The sequence below is a fragment of the Tupaia chinensis genome, unplaced genomic scaffold (genome assembly GCF_000334495.1).
Source record: "Tupaia chinensis unplaced genomic scaffold, TupChi_1.0 Scaffold000618_1, whole genome shotgun sequence".
NCBI lineage: Eukaryota > Metazoa > Chordata > Mammalia > Scandentia > Tupaiidae > Tupaia > Tupaia belangeri.
Genome location: NW_006160138.1, coordinates 1,418,456 through 1,438,836, shown reverse-complemented (window position 1 = coordinate 1,438,836; position 20,381 = coordinate 1,418,456). Strand labels below are relative to the sequence as shown.

The 20,381-nt window shown below is 39.1% G+C and overlaps 1 protein-coding gene across 9 annotated transcripts in view; it reads left to right on the top strand.

The window, feature by feature from the left end:
* Positions 1-19,077, top strand: part of KCNJ16 (potassium inwardly rectifying channel subfamily J member 16) — a 65,102-nt gene extending 46,025 nt beyond the window's left edge. For 7 of the 9 annotated variants that reach the window (XM_006158978.3, XM_006158976.3, XM_006158980.3 and 4 more), the window contains one exon: positions 16,391-19,077. In XM_006158978.3, the coding sequence (XP_006159040.1) occupies positions 16,486-17,742 (1,257 nt within the window). In that variant the 5' untranslated portion in view covers positions 16,391-16,485 and the 3' untranslated portion in view covers positions 17,743-19,077. Of the gene's footprint in view, positions 1-14,567; positions 14,614-15,695; positions 15,856-16,390 lie in introns of those variants that run through there. The other 2 variants (XM_006158982.3, XM_006158981.3) reach the window with 2 other exon arrangements.
* Positions 19,078-20,381: the final 1,304 nt, after the last annotated feature.

Here is a 20,381-nt window from a genome sequence, read left to right as displayed (position 1 = left end):
ATGGCTCCCAGTGCATAGCACTTAACCACTATACTACAGGGCTGTCTCTCACCTCTCCTTTTAAAGAATATTACTAAGGGGTTGCACTGTTTGCAAAGGTATTCATAGATAATGAAAATTGAACCTTTAAATCAGGATACGATGATTCATTTTTTTTTCTAGCACTGTAATGGAAACAAAAGTGTAACTGGTAGTAGATAAAGCATAGAAAATTATATGTATGGAAATTCAAGAGTCTATCAAATAACTTAAGTCCTGTCAGTTAACTAAATCCTGTCTTTTGTGTAGTGAGTAAAAATGCATCCAAAAAAGGGCCCCTGGAAAGTACATAGAAATAGATAGGCAACATATAGCTTAAAATATTATTTGAATCTTTCTTGAAAGATCTTTCTTCTTATATTTTAAATCCCTCTCAATTTAGCTGAATCCACAGGGAAAATAGGAATTGAGCCAACAGCCGATAGCGCTTGCTTTATTTTCTTCTCCAGTAAAGATGTCCTGAGTTTTCATTTTGACAGCTTAAAACAGAAACTCAATCATTTAAAGGTCAAAGAAGTTGTAGACACTGTCCAGGGAGTTCCTGGTCTATGAGCAAATCATATCTGTGTGTTCAGTGATTCCCAGCAGATTGAATAGACTAATAAATTGACTCTCTGTAAATTGCCAAAGAGGACAATTTTCAGTAGTTCTTATAAATGGGAAAATAACAACCGAGAGATAGGACTGGAATTTCTGTTGGAATACCATAAATACCAAACTTTGAAAAGGTCAAAAGTCATGACACATATACTTTCCATAAATTACACTTGCTTTGCAATGAACAGTTAGTTTCAAGCAAAGCAGCTCCCAACCAAAACTCTACTGGTGCTATTAAAGGTCAATCCTAGGTAACCTGGCATTTAGAACCACAATAAAGTGTGTTGTCACTTTTGGAAAAAGCAAAGTGGGTGACTAGTACAACATGACTTCTATTCTTAGTGGTACTTATAGTTCTGGAGAGTTTCATTATGTCTCCCTGAAGGTTTTGAAGGTCAAGACAATTACATACTAAAAGGGAATCCTTAAACAAGTGTGGAAAATTCATCTTATAATTCATGGCGGAGAAAAAAAAGTCACATCTCTCTCACTGTCTTTCTCTTTTCACTTGGATCTATGCTTGAATCATGACAGTGATTTGCATAAGATGATTCTATTTTCTCTTTGATTCAGTTGAGATTGTAGTCATAGCTACAAGCACTATGATTCAATACTTATTAAATACCAGGCACTGTGAAAGGAGGTTTGAGAGTACAGCTTCATTTTGTCCTCATAGTAATCCATTGATTTGTATTTTCAGATAGGCAAGCAGAGACTCAAGTATGCTGATAAACTTGTACAAAAATGCAGTTAGTTTTATGAATGCTCAAGCAGACATTTGACCTCAAAGTCATGTCTGTTAGCATTCAGAGTTTTAATTCTTAAAACTTTAAGGTAGATCTCACTCTCGAGGATACATAAAAATCAACTAGGGCACAACCAAATCAGAATGCTTGTGGTAGAAACTGGGAATCTGCAAGTGTAACACTCTCCCCCAAAATTCTGGAAGAAGGTTGTTGATAGACTATACTTTGGAAAACACTATCATTCTGGCTGGGACAGGTGGCATAGTCAGTAGAAAAATGAATTACAGTGTTAGAGGATGTGTGGCTAATCACAGGTTTAAATCCCTGTGTTGACTTGCAAATGTCTCTGGCATGCACGTGTGTACTCCAAATCCTGAAAAGCTGGAAGTTTATGAGTTACATAAAGGGGTTTGCAGCATGATGAGACTCTGTTGAAGGTGCTTCTTTCTCTGTCACACACACACATACATGCACGCATGTGCTCTCTATCATGAATAAAGTAAATAAATTAGAAAACCACCACCTTGTAGGGATACCTAACTGAGGTAGTGGAGTTCATAAATATCCTACTTATTAAACACGGGCGAGGGCCAGCTTTGTAGGCAAATCTACATCATAAATACACAATTGCCCTCCTCAGAATTCATCCATTCAAAGAACCATTTTAGGAGGTCTTAAAAGTTTTTCAACATAGACCTTAAAGTAGTAAAGTTATAAAGCAGCACATTTTAAACATTTTCAGAAGTATTGAAAATACTAAGATAAAAAAGAGATTCCTAAAACAGACTTTGCTATACCAAGCCAAGAAATGAAGGTGTTAGCAGTTTCTTACGGTTTAGAATGGGGAAGGGACAAAGGGGCATTGAGGGGGAGCTGCATTTTGATACCTGCTTCATTCTAACTCTGCTTTATGTAGCTCTGATTTGTTACCAACCACTTTCATGATTTCTACAATTGGTCTCCAGTGGCTGAATTTGATCTGATTCCCTCTTCCCCCCACCTCCTTGTTTTAAATGGGATCTGGTTTTACTTAGATGAATTAAATGTCACTGTATTTGTTTCTGTGAATTGTTCCAGCAAAAATTACAGCATCAATGTCTGACTTTAAAAGTCTGTAAGACTGTCTGCTTCTCTGGGCTATTTATAGCTGCCTCTTAAAAGGTCTAATAAATGCTTTTACATTGCTATTGGTTTGTTTTCCCTTTACAGAGCCTCAGAACTGCTATGCTCCAAAGCATCAACTGAAAAATACCTGACTTTACTTTTTTGTAAAAAGTCATGCATGTTTACTATAAAATTTGGGGAGATATAAATATGCAAACAGAAAAAAAAAAAGAAAGGAAAAAATAATCACACCAAACATAAAGGGCTATAATTAACATTTTGTGGTGTATCATTCTGTTTTTTCTCCATATTTAAATATATTTAAGCTTAAAAACTATATCATGTAAGCTGTTTTATAGTCCTGCTTTTATTTTCATTAAACAATATGCTTTAATTTTTTCTTGTAATACTTCTACTCCATCACTTTTAAATATTCACAGAGTAATTATATGATTGCATTATTATTTATGAAATCAGTCCTATGTTTATTAGACAGTTAGGTCATAGACAAATTGTGTCACTACAAATAGCCCTAAGTTGCAGCCATATCTTTGTGCTCATTTAGGATAATCTTTTTAAAATTAGTCATTATAAGTTGACTTGCTGAATTAGTGGGTATACCACATTCATAGACAATTGTAACACACTGCTAACTTACTTCCAGAAATAGTTCAAATTACATAGGTATATATGAATATATTTTAAAACTCATAATATGATAGGATGCATTGTATGGGGGGAGCCACATTTCTAATCATTTGATTTAAGATTTAACAATTTTATTAAATACTTTTTAGTGCCAGGCACATTATCTTTTTTTTAAACTGCAGATTCCAGAAAGTTCTACAGCATTATTACATGCGATGATTGCACTGAGATCTACAATCAGTTCTCAGGAACCTGCTGTAGAAACAAATAATATGACTTAAACAAAAACTGCCTATAAACTGGCAGCTTCAAGAAGGGAGAGGTAGGACAAATGGAAGCAGTTGGGAGAATGTGTTTGGACAGCTGATGATTTTTCACTTCTAGGAGTACTCATTCCATTCCTAGGACAAATATCTTAGAAGATACATCTCATCTTTATATTGTTCAATTATTTATCCATTCTTTCTTTCAATGTGCAATTAGTGGATGTCCCTTCCATACCCCCTCTAGCTTCTGTAGATATAATGGTAAATAAAGTATAACTCATTTTTTTCATGATGTTTAAAATCTATCCAGTCAACAAATAGATCAGTCAGTGACAGTAACATCCTGCTGTGTTAGGAAGGGGTTGGCAAATGTTTCCACAAAAAACTAAAAAACATAAGATGATAGTTAGGATGATAACTATTTCAGGCTTTGTGAACCATCTGGTCTCAGTTGCAACTGCTCAACTTTGCAGTTTTGTGTGACATAAGGAAGGGAGGATTTTCTTTCTACTCTGTAAGGTTTAATAACTGAGTCTATGGAGTAAGTTGACAGTAGATAGATTAACAGGAAAAAAGCTGTACAAATATGTTAAGGGTACAAGGGTATCACATGAAAGAAAAGTGATTACCCAAGAAACCAGTGAGATCTGGAAGCTTATATACCCCTTTCATAGGAGACATAGGCATGATGATGTAAGCAATTTAGGGGAGAATAATTAATATTGGAGAATGATGACTTGGCCCTTAGAAGAATAAGTGACAGTCTTTTACAAAGCTTGTCAGTATAGTGTGAACTTTTAGCCTCCTCTCCTGTGATCCTAGTTGACTCTTTCTAGGAGATGGAACTCCTGGGGGAGTCAATGGCACTGACTCCTTTAGAAGATTTATACCTAGGCAGACAACGGGAGCCTAGAGAAAGCCTCTCCCTGTGGTCACTGCCCCTGAAAATACTTTCAGTTCGAAGTAATCAGCACACCAAAGAGACATATTTTGGAGTGGCATTTTCTGAACATTTTGACAATACGTAGCCACAGACAACCTGTAAACAATGATCTGGCTGTGTTGCAATAACACTTTATTTGCAAAAACAATTAGTCAATCAGATTTGACCCTCAGTCATAGTTTTTTTGACCTATGTGTTAGTAAAAAAACGAAGACTCAGTGAAGATCAGCGAAAAAGAGAGTAGTAGAAGATATACCTCAGAGAGCTGGGAAGAGGTCAGATGTATACAATCTGTCTACAGTACAGATTACGCAAATTACTCTAATTGCAATAGGAAGACAATGGAGATTTTTTTTTTTTTGAGAGATTTTCGCTATAGGGCGCGTGCGCTCGCCAGACAGACAGAGAGAGACATAGAGACAGAAAGCGAGAAATCACCCCCCAGGGGGGATGGTCATGCCACAATCCCTTCTCTTCCATTCTCCTCTCGGGATCTTGGGCATGCACGCGCATGCCCCCGGCATGAGTCTCAAGCCACCGGGTCCGGGACGCAAACCGCGGTCGACTACGTGGGAGTCCAGCGACATAGCCATTATACTAACTGCTGGTTCCCAAGACAATGGAGATTTTAAAGCAAAGAATAAAACTTTGAAGACACATATGGTAATAACCCTAACTTGTCCCTTACACATTGTATCCATATGCTGAAAAAAATCACACTATACCCCATAAATGTGTATAATTATCATATGTCAGTTAAGAGTAATAAATAAATAAAAAATAAAACTTAAACAGAAAAACAAAAAAAGAATAGATTAAGATACAATAAGGGCAAAATAGGAAGCTGTTGCTGTGGTCCACCGAAGGCCTGACCCATTAAAGACAGGGTGGTCTGTATAACAGTGAGAAGTAGTGAGACTTAAGATCTACTTTGAAGGTGACCGATAGGAACTGCTGGTAGTTTTCATGATGTAATAAAGGAGAGTGATTAGGCCATACTCTGTATATAAAAGTTTTTGTTTTGTTTCATTTTGGTTTTTAATATTTTTGCCATAGGGCAAGTGTACTCACTGGAGAGGGAGGCAGAGAGAGAGAGAGAGAACAAGAGGGAAAGTGAGAAATCACCTCCCAGGGGCAACAGCCATGCCGCAATCCCTTCTCTATTTTCCTCCTGGGATTTTGGGCATGCACATACATGCATTCTGCATGATTTTCAAGCTGCCAGTTGTGGGACTCAAACTGCAATAGTTCATATGGGAGTCCAGAGCCTTAACCACTATGCCACCTGCTGGCCCCATACATTGACGTTTTTTAAAATTTATTTATTACTTTCATGATTCAGAAAGCCAGAGAGAGTGTGTGCATCTTTAATAGGATCCCAATACCACAATCCGCCTCCAGCCACAGCTGACCCTAAACCATGGAGGGGGTGTCTGAACATGAACCAGTGACCCTCCCATGTTGGCCACCCTCACATAATGTTGCATTTTAGAATATTTTCTTAAAATTTATTATCATCATAATCTTGTTTATATTACATTAGAAGATATTTTTAAAATTACATTTAACTGAATTTTAGCTGAATTTTTTTATCATTCAAGCAACAAAACTTGCCCCTGTTAACCCAAGCAGGAGAAAATATTATTATTTAAGAATAGGTAACTTATAGTATCAAAATAAGTGTACAGGGAACCAGCAGTTAGCGTAATGGCTATGTCGCTGGACTCCCACGTAGTCGACCGTGGTTCGTGTCCTGGACCCGGTGGCTTAAACTCATGCTGGGCGCGTGTGCGTTAGTGCCCAAGACCCCGAGAGGAGAATGGAGGAGAAGGGATTGAGGCATGACCATCTCCCCTGGGGGGTGATTTCTCGCTTTCTGTCTCTATGCCTCTCTCTGTCTGTCTGGCAAGCACACGTGCCCTATAGTGAAAATCTCTCAAAAAAAAAAAAAGAAAAGAAAAAAAAGAAGTGTACAAAGGAAGAACCTTATTTGGGCAGAAGCAAAAAGCAAGGCAAAATGAACATCTTGTCCTTGGGACTGTCTTTTAAGTAGCTATGATGACCTGTGTCATTCTCCTTGGACATTTAGTTACTCATTGCCTCTTTACTGGTCACTTGACTCGTTGTAGTTGCCTTCAATGCATCTTCATGTTATTCCCTCAATATTCTGTCTCATTGGCTCTGATTGGCTACCCCTTGGTCATGTGACTCTCTTCCAGCTGCAGGAAGAAGAAACACTAGAAAGAGAGTTGAAATGTGCCATCTCCACTGTTGTATTGGACAGCTAGACTGATATATGTAAAATGCAACCGTTATCCTGCCATGGCCTTAGTCAAAAGGTTCTTCAATAGCTTTTACTGTCATTGATTCAAATACCAAAATCTCTAATTCTACCTAGATCATCTTCTATGCTTTGGTTCTATCTCTCTTTTCAGCCTTGACTCTCCCTAACCCCAACCCTGCTCCACATGTCAGGATTTTGAATGGCATGCCCTGTTTGTGCATCTTTGAGCCACAGACATTTTGCAAATACTATTTCTTTTCCCTGGGAAACAGCTTTTGTCCTCTTTACTTAGTTAACTATTATTCATCTTTTAGTTCATAGCTTGAGCATCCATCTCTCCCCAGTCTAGATAGGACCCAGTATGATTAGCTATGAGAAGTATGATTAGCTATGAGAAGAAAGATACTTATTCAAGTTACAGGTTAAAGGAAGACTATAGACAGAGAAAGTGCCCAAGATGGGAGCTATTACAATAGCTCCATTACACCATTTATTCCTCACACACACACACAAAAATGTTTGAGATAAGTTAACTATTATCTCTGTATTTCAAGTAAGTACAATGAGGCTTAAGGGTATTCTTAAGACAAAAATACCACAGAGCTAAGGTGGGTAGAACCAAAATGATTAATAGTATTCAAGGCTTTGTGCTCCATCTTCCTGCCATTTAACTACTGCACCATGGGACCACATTATGGAACTCAGGCTGCACTCCATGATGGCAAAAGGAGAGATACCTATATTTCAGGTTGAGAATAATCATTCTGGATGAAAAGGGCAAGAAATGGGTGAGAAGACTACTATGTAAACCCAGGGAAGCCAGGTAAGAGGTGAGGAAAGCCTGAATTCCATGATAAAATGCAGATGAGTACCTGTAATGATAGGTTCTTATGAGAACCAGGTCTAAGATTTGCTTGGAAGAGAGTTGCAGCAGCCAGACTATACCTATAGAAAAAGCCTTACTAACCAATAGTGGCTGCAGCAAACAAACATAATAGCAGAGAGAACAAGCTCTGGGTCAAGAGCATTTCCACCTGAGGATAGGAATGAGCTCCAGCTCCTGGGAAGAACTTCTACTCACAGCCCTTGTAAATAGCACTTCCCTTCCTTGCTCTGGGCCCTTCTCCAGCCAAACACTTTACTTTGTTTTCTCTATTCTTCCTATCATTCCGATCAGAGATTGTCTCGTTTTATTGTTTTCATCTTTAGAGAAGATGGGATTCTGTTCTACAGTTTCTAGAAGTAGGTGAGTCTGACACATTGCAGGAAATCAGTCTTTAAAAATGAATTTATAAAAGAATGAAAGTAATAAAAAACAAATTCTCTAATGGGGAATTTAGAGACCATTTGGGGAGTGCTTGCCTTACACAACAGAGAGAAATGGAACTGTAGTCTTTTAAAAGAATGCAGGACCTCGTGTTATCTAACTTCTGTAACAACCCAGATGCAGCTGAAGGTGAAATCTAAGCAAGTTGGGTCAACACCCAACCAAGACAGGGATAGGCAGGCTGATTTTCAAGATGAGAACAGCAGAAACGTTTAGGACCATAGTAGTAAATCATGAACACACAGTTTAAGACAAAGTATAAACACGGTAGTTGCCTTGTGATTTTGTTTAATTTGTTCACTTTGTCAAGCTTGTCAATCTTGTTTCCTTTAGGCTGGTTCCTCAGAGTACACAGAAATCAAATTCTGACACTGAGTTAAATGTATGGAGATGTGTGTGTGGGGGTGTGTGTGTGTACATGTATGAGTGTATGTGTGTGGGCCTCTCAAATAATAATAGTTGTGAAAAAGAAGGGAAAATGACCTGATGTCTGGGACTTTGGAAACTATAGGGAAGGGCAGAAAAGTGGTAGCTTCCTGGTAAGAAACAGTGAAACCAACCTTGAGTCTACATAGAAATATCTATTGAGAACTACATACTGTCTACCCTGATGTCATGCCAGTGGCATCAATCCACTTTAAGAAGGCTAAAGCAAATGCTATAATATTTTACAGATGGGGAAACCATCTTTTTTTTTTTTTTCTCGCTATAAGGCATATGTGCTCACCAGAGAGACAGAGAAAGAAAGAAACACAGAAAGTGAGAAATCATCCCCCTCCCCTCCCCGCCAGGAGGATAGCCATGCCTTCTCCTCCATTCTCCTCTTGGGATCTTGGGCATGATGCACATGCGCCTGGTGTGAGGTTTAAGCTGCCACATCCAGGACTCATGCTGTGATCAACTACATCGGAGTCCAGTCACATAACCATTATGCCATCTGCTGGTCCTGTAAAGAGTCCTTACGGTACTCTGATTTGAACAACAATTATTGGATAACTATTGGGTTGTTGAGAAGGGTCACAATGTATATGTCATGACCCTTTGCAAAAACCCTATATTATGTGTCTACACAGTAAATGGTGATTTTCCTCTCAGACCTCAACAGTAACTTGGTAATACAGGCATTCTTACCCCCATTTCATGAATGAGTACATTGAGGTCATTGGAAAGTTATACACAGTGGTCAGGAAGTGCAGGATAGACCTGGAACTGCCTTCTCGATCTGGATTTCTCTGTGATGCTAAGAGCATTTTATTTTTTTACTATTTCTTAGTAACACAATTTGATTTTGTTAAATATTTGCCACAGGGTATGTGTGCTTACCAGAGAGAGAGAAAAAAAAAAAAAGAGAGAGAGAGAGAAGTGAGAAAGCACACCCAGGTGGATGGCCATGCCATAGTACCTTCTCTTCCATTCTCTTCACTGAATTGTGGGTATGTACAAACATGTACCCAATGTGTTTTTTGAGCCACCTGGTCCAGAATTTGAACTAAGCAGTCAGCCTTGTGGGGTCCAGCCACCTTAACCACCATGCCACCAACTGGCTCAGCAATTTGACTTTTAAGCCAGGTAACTTGGAGTTATACTTCATATTATTTTGGTGGAATCTAGCTATCTAGAAAATAGAGAAACATGGTTCTGGTCTCTGAGTTTCTTTTCTTTATAAATGCAGCAGCATTTTCGGTGAGGAAAGATTGCAATTAGGACAGAGACAACTTAGTTAAGGAAAAATGTGGCTAGAAACAGCGTCCCTGGATAATGTCACTAATGATGCTATGACACTAATTTGTGCTTCTCTTTTCCAGCTCCAGCTTTCAGTTGAGTTTTTTGCTCATAAAAAGGGACCCTTGTCTGTAATAAACTGGCACCAAGCTTTCTTTAATTGATTCAGGTGGAGAGATCACTGAAATGTTGGATTAAGGCTAAAAGGTAGAGTTGGGAGGGAGAAGAGAACAAAAAGGGAAGAAAAGTGATAGGGCAACCTGAGGTGTGCTCTGGGGATGAGAGCTGCTGAAAACACAATGTGAGAATGCCCTTGATTTGTCAACAAAGGAGACATTGTTTGGAGTTAAGGAGTCAGGGAGCATTTGGACAGTACCTGGCAGGTTCTGGGTGAAGCAAAAACTCAATGGCTACATGAACAGCTCCACCTAAGTATTTCTGGGTACCTTATGAGGATTCCAGGCAAGATAAGCTTTGATGTAATTCCAAGAGAAGAAGCTGCGGAACAGGTTTTGAACAAAATATAAAAATAGCCCCACTTTTGGGAGTTTGTCCTAATTCATCAAGGCTCCTCTCGCCTTCAACTTCAGCAACCAGCACCTACACACATGTGCTATCTTTTCCAACTGACCCTCCCTTCACTACTCCCCTACCCTCATCCCACTCCTTACACCCAGGCCCACTTCCAGGACAGCAAGCTGCCTGATGAATTAGGACACCCTTTCTACTCTCTATCCTGTCAGTGCTCACATTTCCACCATTTATCTCATTTAATAGTTGCCAGGGAAGTAGTTTGTTGACTGATGACTTCACATGTTAACTACTTAAGATCCTTTACATGGTAAATAAGTTATTTATTGGGACCAGAAGATAGCATAATGGTTACATTGCTGAACTCCCAGGTAGTCGGCCATGTCCCAGACACGGCTACTTGAAATTCTTGCCAGGTGCCTGTGCATATGTGCCCAAAATCCAGAGAGGAAAATGGAGAAGGGGTTGTGGCGTGGCCATCCCCCATGGGGGGTGATTTCTTGCTTTCTGTTTCTGTCTCTCCATCTCTCTCTGCCTCTCTGGCAAGCATACACATCCTATAGCAAAATTCATTCTCAAAAGAAGAGAAGGTATTTGTTAATCTCAAAGGACGTAGACATTAATCACTGTATTTTACCAAAGATACTTCAGATCATTGTGTGTGTGTGTGTGTGTTGCATCCCAAATGACACAACATACACAACTATTTATGTAATTATGTTAAGGTATTGTTAGATACAAGATCAGATTTTATCATTAATGTGTTATAGGATTGTGAAGTCGTATCTTTGTATTGTAGCCTTAACTTGACATGCTAATGAAAATCTCGTATTTGAAGAACTATTTGTAAGTAATTTACTGACTTCAAGAGCATACAGGAAAATGTCAGAAGGATTGCTTTAAAACTGGTGATCCTAGGGCTGACCCTGTGACTTAGTGGTTAAGGGAATCTGATCTCATGCGGCCAATTGTGCCTGGAATCTCAGCCTCAATAACTTGAAAGACACGCTGGACAACATGTGGGTGCATGGTCCAAATCCATCCAGGCTAGAGAAATGGAGAAAAAGGGTTTGACATGTGACCATGCTTCATTGGGGAGGGGATACTTTCTCTTCTTTCTCAGTCTCTGTGCTAAGTGCACACACCCCTTGGCACCTAAAAAATGGCGTGGGGGGGCATTAGTGATTGTGACTGAAGCAATTCTGGGCACCCAGAAAGAGAAAGGAATATGCAAACTGTTCATTTGTTTAATTGAAAATGTTCTCTGTTGTTTATAGCCCATGTGAAATACGCTAAATTAGTCAAAGTTTCTTCTTAAATCCATGCAAAGACCTAGAAAGCTACGGCCTAACAGTTAACCCTACTAGTAAAAGTAAACTAAAAAAATCTTGATTTATGTCACAACTTAATAAACTGAGCAAGATATGAGGGACGTGACTATCAGGGTTGGATCAGCTGATCCGTCTGACTTTCCTTTTTTCAGAGAGAGAGATTTTTGCTATAGGGCATGTGTGCATGCCCAAGAGACACAGAGAGACTAAGAGACAGAAAGCAGGAAATCACCGCCCGGGGGAATGGCCATGCCACAGTCTACTCTCCTCCAGTCTCTTCTTGGGATTTTGGGCATGCATGCACACACACATGTCTGGCGTGCATTTTAAGCCATCAGGTCTAGGACTCAAACCGTGGTCAACTATGTGGGAGTCCAGCGACATAAACATTATGCCATTTGTTGGTCCTGTGACACCACTAACTTTCTATTCCTCTGCTCTCTGACTGAGATAAAGCAAATTTGGGGGTCTTTCATGCTCCCCTATGCATCTTTGGACATTTTAATTAACTTAAATGGCTTTCTGAGGAAGCAATTCATGATGTTGACTATATTTCATCTCTTACTTACGCTCTCTCTGTAGAATGATTCCATCTCATGGCTGACTCTTATCATGAATTTCCTGGTCAAATAGACCTTACTTGATACAATATTTATCTTTGAACTTTATTTTTTTAAAAGAATTATTCTATTTAACTTTATTTAAATTCTACCAGGGAGGGAGAGAGAGAGAGAGAAAATGAGAAAGCAAGCTGCCACGTCTGGACTTGAACTGCAGGCAGTCACGTGGGAGTCCAGCGCCCTTAACCACCATGCCACCTGCCAGCCCCTACCTTTGAACTTTATGTATTCCACAATTTTATAATTATAGTTTACCTAATTTCCTTTTCCAATAAAAATAAGAATTTAAAACCAAGGAAATAGCTACCATCATTTTCTATAGAGCAACATGCAAAAAGAAGTACAGAAGTAGAGACTCAGTAAATGCTCTTTCATAGAGGAATCGATGGTGACAAGATAATTATGTAAATATTAAGGCAATTGTAAGGCTGGATTCAATCTGAAAAAACCACAAGTACTAAAATAAGCCCTATCGTTCATTATTTAATGGCACACAGTTGGAAAAATGCTCAAATTTACATTATATACTAACCAAGAAATTAACAAATATTTATTTTGTCAAGTCATTTTTAAAAATTTACTGAATTGAATTTATCCTCATTATTTTTATTTGACCAGAGAGAGAAAGCGAGAATGTAAGCCACCAGGTCAGGGACTCAAACCTCTATCGGCAATGTGGGAGTCCAGTGCTTTAACCACCATGCCACTTCCCAGTCCCTTATCTAGTCATTTTGATGAAAGAGTCACCATAAACTTTGTTCATTGGGTAGGCTGAGAAATGAGTGTTATTAATATGATTAATTTGTTATAATCTATCATTTAGCTTAAAGACAATTGTCTTTTGAAAAATACCTCCCTTACATAGTTAGCAATTCAAAGAACAGATGAATGAAGTGTATGAACTTGAACAGAATCTCAATCCTTGTCACTGGATAAATTGAAATTAGTGGCCACAATAATGAACTACATTGGAAGACATGGTGAGTCTGGGGCAGAATTCTCACAGCTGTAATTTGTGTCTCTGAAATTGTGGCATTATTCAGCGTGAAGTTTCCAGGCACTCAAATTTGCTCACTTGCAACTTGTATTAGCTGAAAATTCATTCACCGATTAGCACATTTTGGAAGGTGCTTTAAAAGTGGCTTGGTTATAATAGTTGCTGGCACTGCTGGAATTCAGAATGATGCCAACCAAATGCCATTTCAAATAAAAACTTTTTTTTTTTTTTGGCAGGAGAAAAGAGCAGAGTCCCACAGTAGCTCTTGATTTATGAACTGTGTTTTCTACTGACTCTCATACTCCTACAATATGTGTAGTTCCCTTTAAGCAATGGGGTTGAATACATTTAGCAAGCAAACAATTCAGTCTAGAAATCCACCTTGTAATCTGAAGTTATGAGGTTACAGGGACCCTAAAAATATAGTTAGGGTATAAGCCCACAATAGAATCACAAAACGGATGTTGTTAGATGGAGATATAGCAGCTTGGCCTCTTGCTCAGAGAGACCTTCTGCAGTGGCATCTCAGTGACCTAAGCAGCATGATCTAGACCTAAGACAAAGGCTTTTCCCAGGCCCTACCATATTCTGGGAAGAGGATAAGCTAATGGCTTATATAGCACAAAACCTCTAGACAAAGAGTCTCCTGACCTTTGTCCCTACTCCAAAATTAGGAGAAAAATAACTGGACCCTTCCAGCATGTGCTCCTCCGCACGGCAAGGGGAATGCATGCATGAGCCCCAAGGAGAACAAGGCTCCTCCAACCCAGATAAAAACCCTTCACCCCAGTTCCTGTTTGGCAACCCATTTTCCAGGACCTCACCCTTTTCCTCAGGAGCCCTGGTTTTCCTTCCTTCTCCTTCAGTAAACTCCCCACTTTGCCATACCTACTCTCTGTGTCCACATCTCTAATTCTTCCCAAGTGTGGGACAAGAACCTGTGTCTCGCTGCAAGTGCTGGGTCCAGTCACCCCTGTACCCCCATGTTCCTGCCTGGTATGGGCTTTGATTAAATTCATCCTATCTTCACGCTTCATAAGAGCAGGCGAGAGCAAGCCAACTAAGAAATCTGTAGTGATTTCTTCTGTTCATAAAGCGTCCTTCAATGATAAATCAGAAACCTCCAGTGAATGGTCAATGTTATGGGCACAATTTGTGGAAATGTTTTATTTGTTTATCTGCTTATTTATTTTTAGTTACAATTTACTATAGGATGTGTGCTCACCAGAGACACAGAGGGAGAGAGAGAAAGTGAGAAAGCACCCCCCGGGGGAGATGGCCATGCCACCATACTTTTTCTTTCCTTCTCAGCAATGTGGATACACAGGGACACATGCCTGGTGTGTTTTTTTCAAGGCACCAAGACTGGGACTTGAACTGTGCAGTCTCCCATGTGAGATCCAGATGCCTTAATCACCATGTCACAGGCTGACTGAAATATTTTGCATTCATGGTCCGGTAAGCATTTTGGCAGCTCTGGGTCACTTCTTGAAATGATACAATTTTGTCCCTCAAAACATGGTTGAAATACTGACAAAGGAGAGGATATAACAATTCAAAACAGATCTGAAAGATGGGTGAAATGTTCAGTAGACAAGTGGATGGACAGAGAGAGGTCCACACTTGCTTTACAGGAGTGTTTGGCCAGGAGCAGAGTCTATCCTCATAAATGGTCTCTAAACAAAGAGTTCCTTGTAAAGTGGGTCTGATCCCTGGAGGAGAAATACGATTCTGTGACACTGGAGGGAAGTTAACTCTTTCTGCTCTTTGGCGGCAAGGATAAGTATTTATGTGCTGGGTAATTCACTGACTAATTTCCCTGGTTGATTTTACTGTCAGGAATAGCACAGGCTCAGACTGCAATTTCTATGCAGCAGAGTGCCAGGGTTTTCTATTCTAAAGTCTCCTTCTCATGCTCCCTTTTTCCTATGTAACAGAGGTAGACTATGGAGAACACATATCCTGGTAATCACTAACCCATTGAAGTAGGACTGCACTTACTTTTTTCTTCTTTTTCCTTTTCTTCCCTCTCTTTCTCTCTCTCTCTCTCTTTATTTATTTTTTTTTTATTTTTATTTTTTTGCACAGAGGCAACTAAAGATAGTTTTGGACACTGCATTTTTAAAGTTTACTTTCAAACTCGGTGCTGGGAAATCCATTGACCTGTACCATGGATGCTAAAATTGATAAGAACTGTATGTTCTATCTTGACCTTTTCCAGACTGAATTGAGAGGGAGAAAAACTCTCAATTCTGAGGTTGTGAATGTCTCGGAAAAACACTGAAGAGTTGGAGAGAAGGGTTCAATTGTGTATGCTCCCTACGAGATTAGCAACTTTGGCAAATTTTCGGCTTCTATTCAGAGAGAAAGAAGAGAGCTGCCAGCATCCTCCCCACCACCCCCAAAAAGAAAAAAAAAAAAAAGGATGGATGTTAGGAGACAAAGGCAGAAGCAATTTTACACCTTACTGAAAGCTAACCTGGGAGTGGTTTTAACTCCTCTGGGGTTAGGAAATGTTTCCTCCCCTCAAGACTAAGGGAGAGCTAGGGGAAAAAGGAGTTTAATCTGAACTTGATGCCCCTGTCAGTTCTGTTCTGTCCTGAGAGGTACACAAGGAAGAAAATCCTCCATGGAAGAAAGAGGGAGTAATTGGTGCTGAAGACAAGGGGACGAGGGATTCCCTATTATAGCAGCCAGTATGTAAGTTGCTTTATAACAAGAAGGTAGAAACTTCATTGCATGCTCCTTTTAAGGAAAACTATCTGACTTAAATAATTAAAATGCTTATAAGACTGCTAGATAAATATCTGAATTATATTTTGCCTTTTTATATTATAGATTACTTTGTTTTCTAAATGTTGTCATGCTCAGGGTGACCCTTCAGTCCATCTTAAAAAGAGTCTATAAAATGAAAGCGAATGTTTTCTTTATATGAGGCCAGTAAAGACAGTGAGGTGTCATTTGGAATAATCATAGTGTTTACTCAAGTCTATGAGTATATAAAAATGCTATTTTCTCTAATTGCATATTTTGCTCCTATAATGACTAAGTCCAATTCTGAACTGAAATGAGTAATCAATCCTGAGTGTCTCTATCATTCAAGTAATCCTCAGAAGCTAAGATAGCATAACATTGCTCCAAATTGCTTTGAAGATAAAAAAAATCAAAATCTAAAGTATGTTTACCTTTCTTTCCTTCTGTCTTTCTTTTTTCTTTTCCTTTTTTATTTTTTAAGGTTCTAACTGAAAACTCAGACCAAGAAATAGCAATACACTTACAACTGTTAATACCGTCAAACTCACCCGGATGCCCTAAGGGTACAGGCAGAGAATGAGCTATTACGGCAGCAGCTATCGGACCGTGAATGCAGACTGCAAATACCCAGGCTACCCCCCGGAACACATCATAGCTGAGAAAAGAAGAGCAAGAAGAAGGCTTCTCCACAAGGATGGAAGCTGCAATGTGTACTTCAAGCACATTTTTGGAGAATGGGGGAGCTACGTGGTCGACATCTTCACCACTCTTGTGGACACCAAATGGCGCCATATGTTCATCATATTTTCCTTATCTTATATCCTCTCCTGGTTGATCTTTGGCACCATCTTTTGGCTGATAGCCTTTCATCATGGAGATCTGCTAAATGATCCAGACATCACACCGTGTGTTGACAACGTCCATTCTTTCACAGGGGCATTTTTGTACTCCCTTGAGACCCAAACCACCATAGGATATGGTTATCGCTGTGTCACTGAAGAGTGCTCCGTGGCAGTGCTCATGGTGATCCTTCAATCCATCCTAAGTTGCATCATAAATACCTTCATCATTGGAGCTGCCTTGGCCAAAATGGCAACTGCACGTAAAAGAGCCCAAACCATCCGTTTCAGCTATTTTGCACTCATAGGCATGAGAGATGGAAAACTTTGCCTTATGTGGCGCGTTGGTGATTTCCGACCAAACCACGTGGTAGAAGGAACAGTTAGAGCCCAGCTTCTCCGCTACACAGAAGATAGTGAAGGACGGATGACAATGGTGTTTAAAGACCTGAAGTTAGTCAATGACCAGATCATTCTGGTCACACCTGTGACTATTGTTCATGAAATCGACCATGAGAGCCCTCTGTATGCCCTTGATCGCAAAGCAGTTGCCAAAGATAACTTTGAGATTCTGGTGACATTTATCTATACTGGGGATTCCACTGGGACTTCCCACCAATCTAGAAGTTCCTATGTTCCCCGAGAAATTCTCTGGGGCCATAGATTTAATGATGTCCTGGAAGTTAAAAGGAAGTATTACAAAGTGAACTGCTTACAGTTTGAGGGAAGCGTTGAAGTATATGCCCCCTTTTGCAGTGCCAAACAACTGGACTGGAAAGATCAGCAGCTCCACAACATGGAAAAAACACCGCCAGTCCGAGGATCCTGCACGTCAGACACCAAGGTCAGGCGAAGGTCATTTAGTGCAGTTGCTATTGTCAACAGCTGTGAAAATCCGGAGGAGACCACTTCTGCCACAGATGAGTGTAAGGAAGCACCTTATCAGAAAGCTCTCCTGAGTTTAAATAGGATCTCTGTAGAGTCCCAAATGTAGTCTTGAATTGTAATTACGAGAGCTCCCTTCTATCATTTTTCCTGCAGCCTATCACCTTAAGTCAAGTAGCTGTAAACATGGCTCTTTGAGAATCAAATTAAAAAAAATTATATATATATATATATATATATATATATATATCGCTATGTTTTATGGTGAAGGTTGGTACATGGAGTAGATTTAACCTGGTTAAATGTCATCTAAAATAATCCATATTTTTCAATTATTAATTTGTTTTTGCCAGAACATTTTGGATTAAAAATGCTATTAAGAAGTTCAGTTGATGACATTTTATCTCCTTTTATTACCTTATATACTTGTATCTTCAATTAGAGGTACAGTATTCAGTAATGGGGAACATAGACAGGATGCCGGAATAAACAGCAAGGTAGGCAAGCCGGCATGAATACTTAATTCTTAAAATATATCAAAATTGATATTATAATGAATGCTTTCCTATCAATAGCATCACATCATCTAATCAAGACATGCAGAATGTACCTTCAGTAGATTGTCATGTTGAGCATTTAACTGTGAAATCAACTGGCTTGTTAGAGCAACTCTGTTTGCCTCGTTCAGTGGCTTGGCAGAGGTGGCGGCTACAAGAAACTCACAATGCCACCAGTTCAGACAGTTGTTTCTCACTACCGCTTGGCCCAGTAATGATCACTGAGTGCTAGAAGCTATGTTTTGTCTCACCTATGAGACAGAAGAAAAGTTGTCATCATTATTTAGAGCAATGCTTTTCTCTGAATGCCCCGGTTGACTCCAAAAAGTGGAGGGCAGAAATAGGGCAACCTACCTTTCTAGGTTCTCTACCAAAGGGCCTTCCTGTATCTATTTGCCATCTTCTTCAAGGACTCAAGGAAGGAACCGAATAATGGAAATGGAATGAGGGAAAGGGGAGTAGCCACAAACCATCACAGGCCCTTTGGAAGAAGCGTTGGGCTATGTCCTGAAAGACTGAAACTGGGCTGTGTTATAAGGTACAGGGGTGGGAGGGCCGCTTACCTGTACCTCAGTGTGGTTACATGTGCTTCCTGTCTTGATCATCTGACAAGATATGAAAAATCTGAGTTGCAGATTTTAAGAAACGCCTTCATTGAACATGGAACAATCATTTAAATGGAAGATTTGGGGCAGTACAGTACAAAGAAGGTGATTTTAATATACTTTAAGTGGGTAATCTGCATGCTATGTAATTGCTTCAATTTTAGGACAGGAGAGAAATATGCATATTCTATTTCCATGTTAAAAGATGTTAATCATGATTGTGTTATGCATAACTCCAAACATCTCTGTGTGAAGCCTTATAAATTGAAGAGTTATTTACCACATTTAGAATTATTTGTGTGTTCTTTTTTTTTTGGCAATAAGTACATGCCATAGTTCTTATTTATATTATTTTATTATTTATTTTACATACACACACATACACACACACACACACACACACACACACAGTTTTTGCTTTTTCTGGAAAATTAGGTTGTTTTCTCTGTTCCTCCATTTACACTAAACCATACAAATAAACTACATTAAGTCATAAATCCATGATTGCCAGTAAAAGGGAAATATATATAATTTTCTTTATCTTTTTCCCCTCATACACATCTTTTCTTCCTTCGTCCTCTCCTGCTCCCTCTACCTCCCTTCTGCCTTTTATTTCTTCTCTCCTTTTCTTCTGTCTTTTGTTTCAGCACAATGAAGTTTACTTTTTAAGTGCATGCATGCAAAACTTTTCTGCCTATAATTTTATGGATAAGAGATTTGTTCAGATCACGACTTGCAAGACTGTTTCAAAGCTTAATATCAGAGATCTAAGAAATGTACTTTTTTTTCTATCTTGCTTTAGAAATGCAAACTCCATTTTTTTCCCCATCTTTATTCATTTACTTTTCATTATTTTAAAGCTTTTGGGATGTAGCATCACATGAATTCTGTGTCCAAAGGCCTTAGCAGGAAGGTTGCTTTGGGGATAAATAACCGAGGCCTGCTATGAACAGGACTTCTAAAAAACAACTATGTCTGAAAGGCTAACTCCATTTTTAAAATTGCACACACAATGTCGACTTGCATTTTGTAGTAGCAATTACCCAGATAATTGGAGTCCTACAATCTCCAAAGTAGAAAGCAGCCACCATGACAACAAACAAAAGTCTTTTTTTTTTTTTTAACTTGTTTCACATTGACCTAGTTGTTTTATTTCACTTTTTATTTAGTTCCTGGACTCTGCCTAAGATGTTTGACTCGTCATGATCAGAATAGGGGAATAGACATTCCATTGTGCTACATGCCTCCACGCACAAACTCATACTCAGACTGGAATGTGAAATCAACATTCCCTGTAATACTTTTCTCTAATTTTCCATGTAGATTTAGAACATAGTTTGACAGGCTCAGTGAGCTACTTAATAATAAAGATCTTAAAATAATACAAAAAAGTGAGCACGGACAGATATTCCCGGCAGTTTAAACTGCTTGCTCATTTGGTCAGCACTGACACAGTGCAAGGAAAATGAGAATACTGCCTGTATAATTAGAACTTAAGCAGCCTTGCAGACTGTGTTGATGGGTTTTTAACAGCTTGTAGAACGCTATATATGAAATAACAATTAGTTGCTTCTGTAAGCATTACA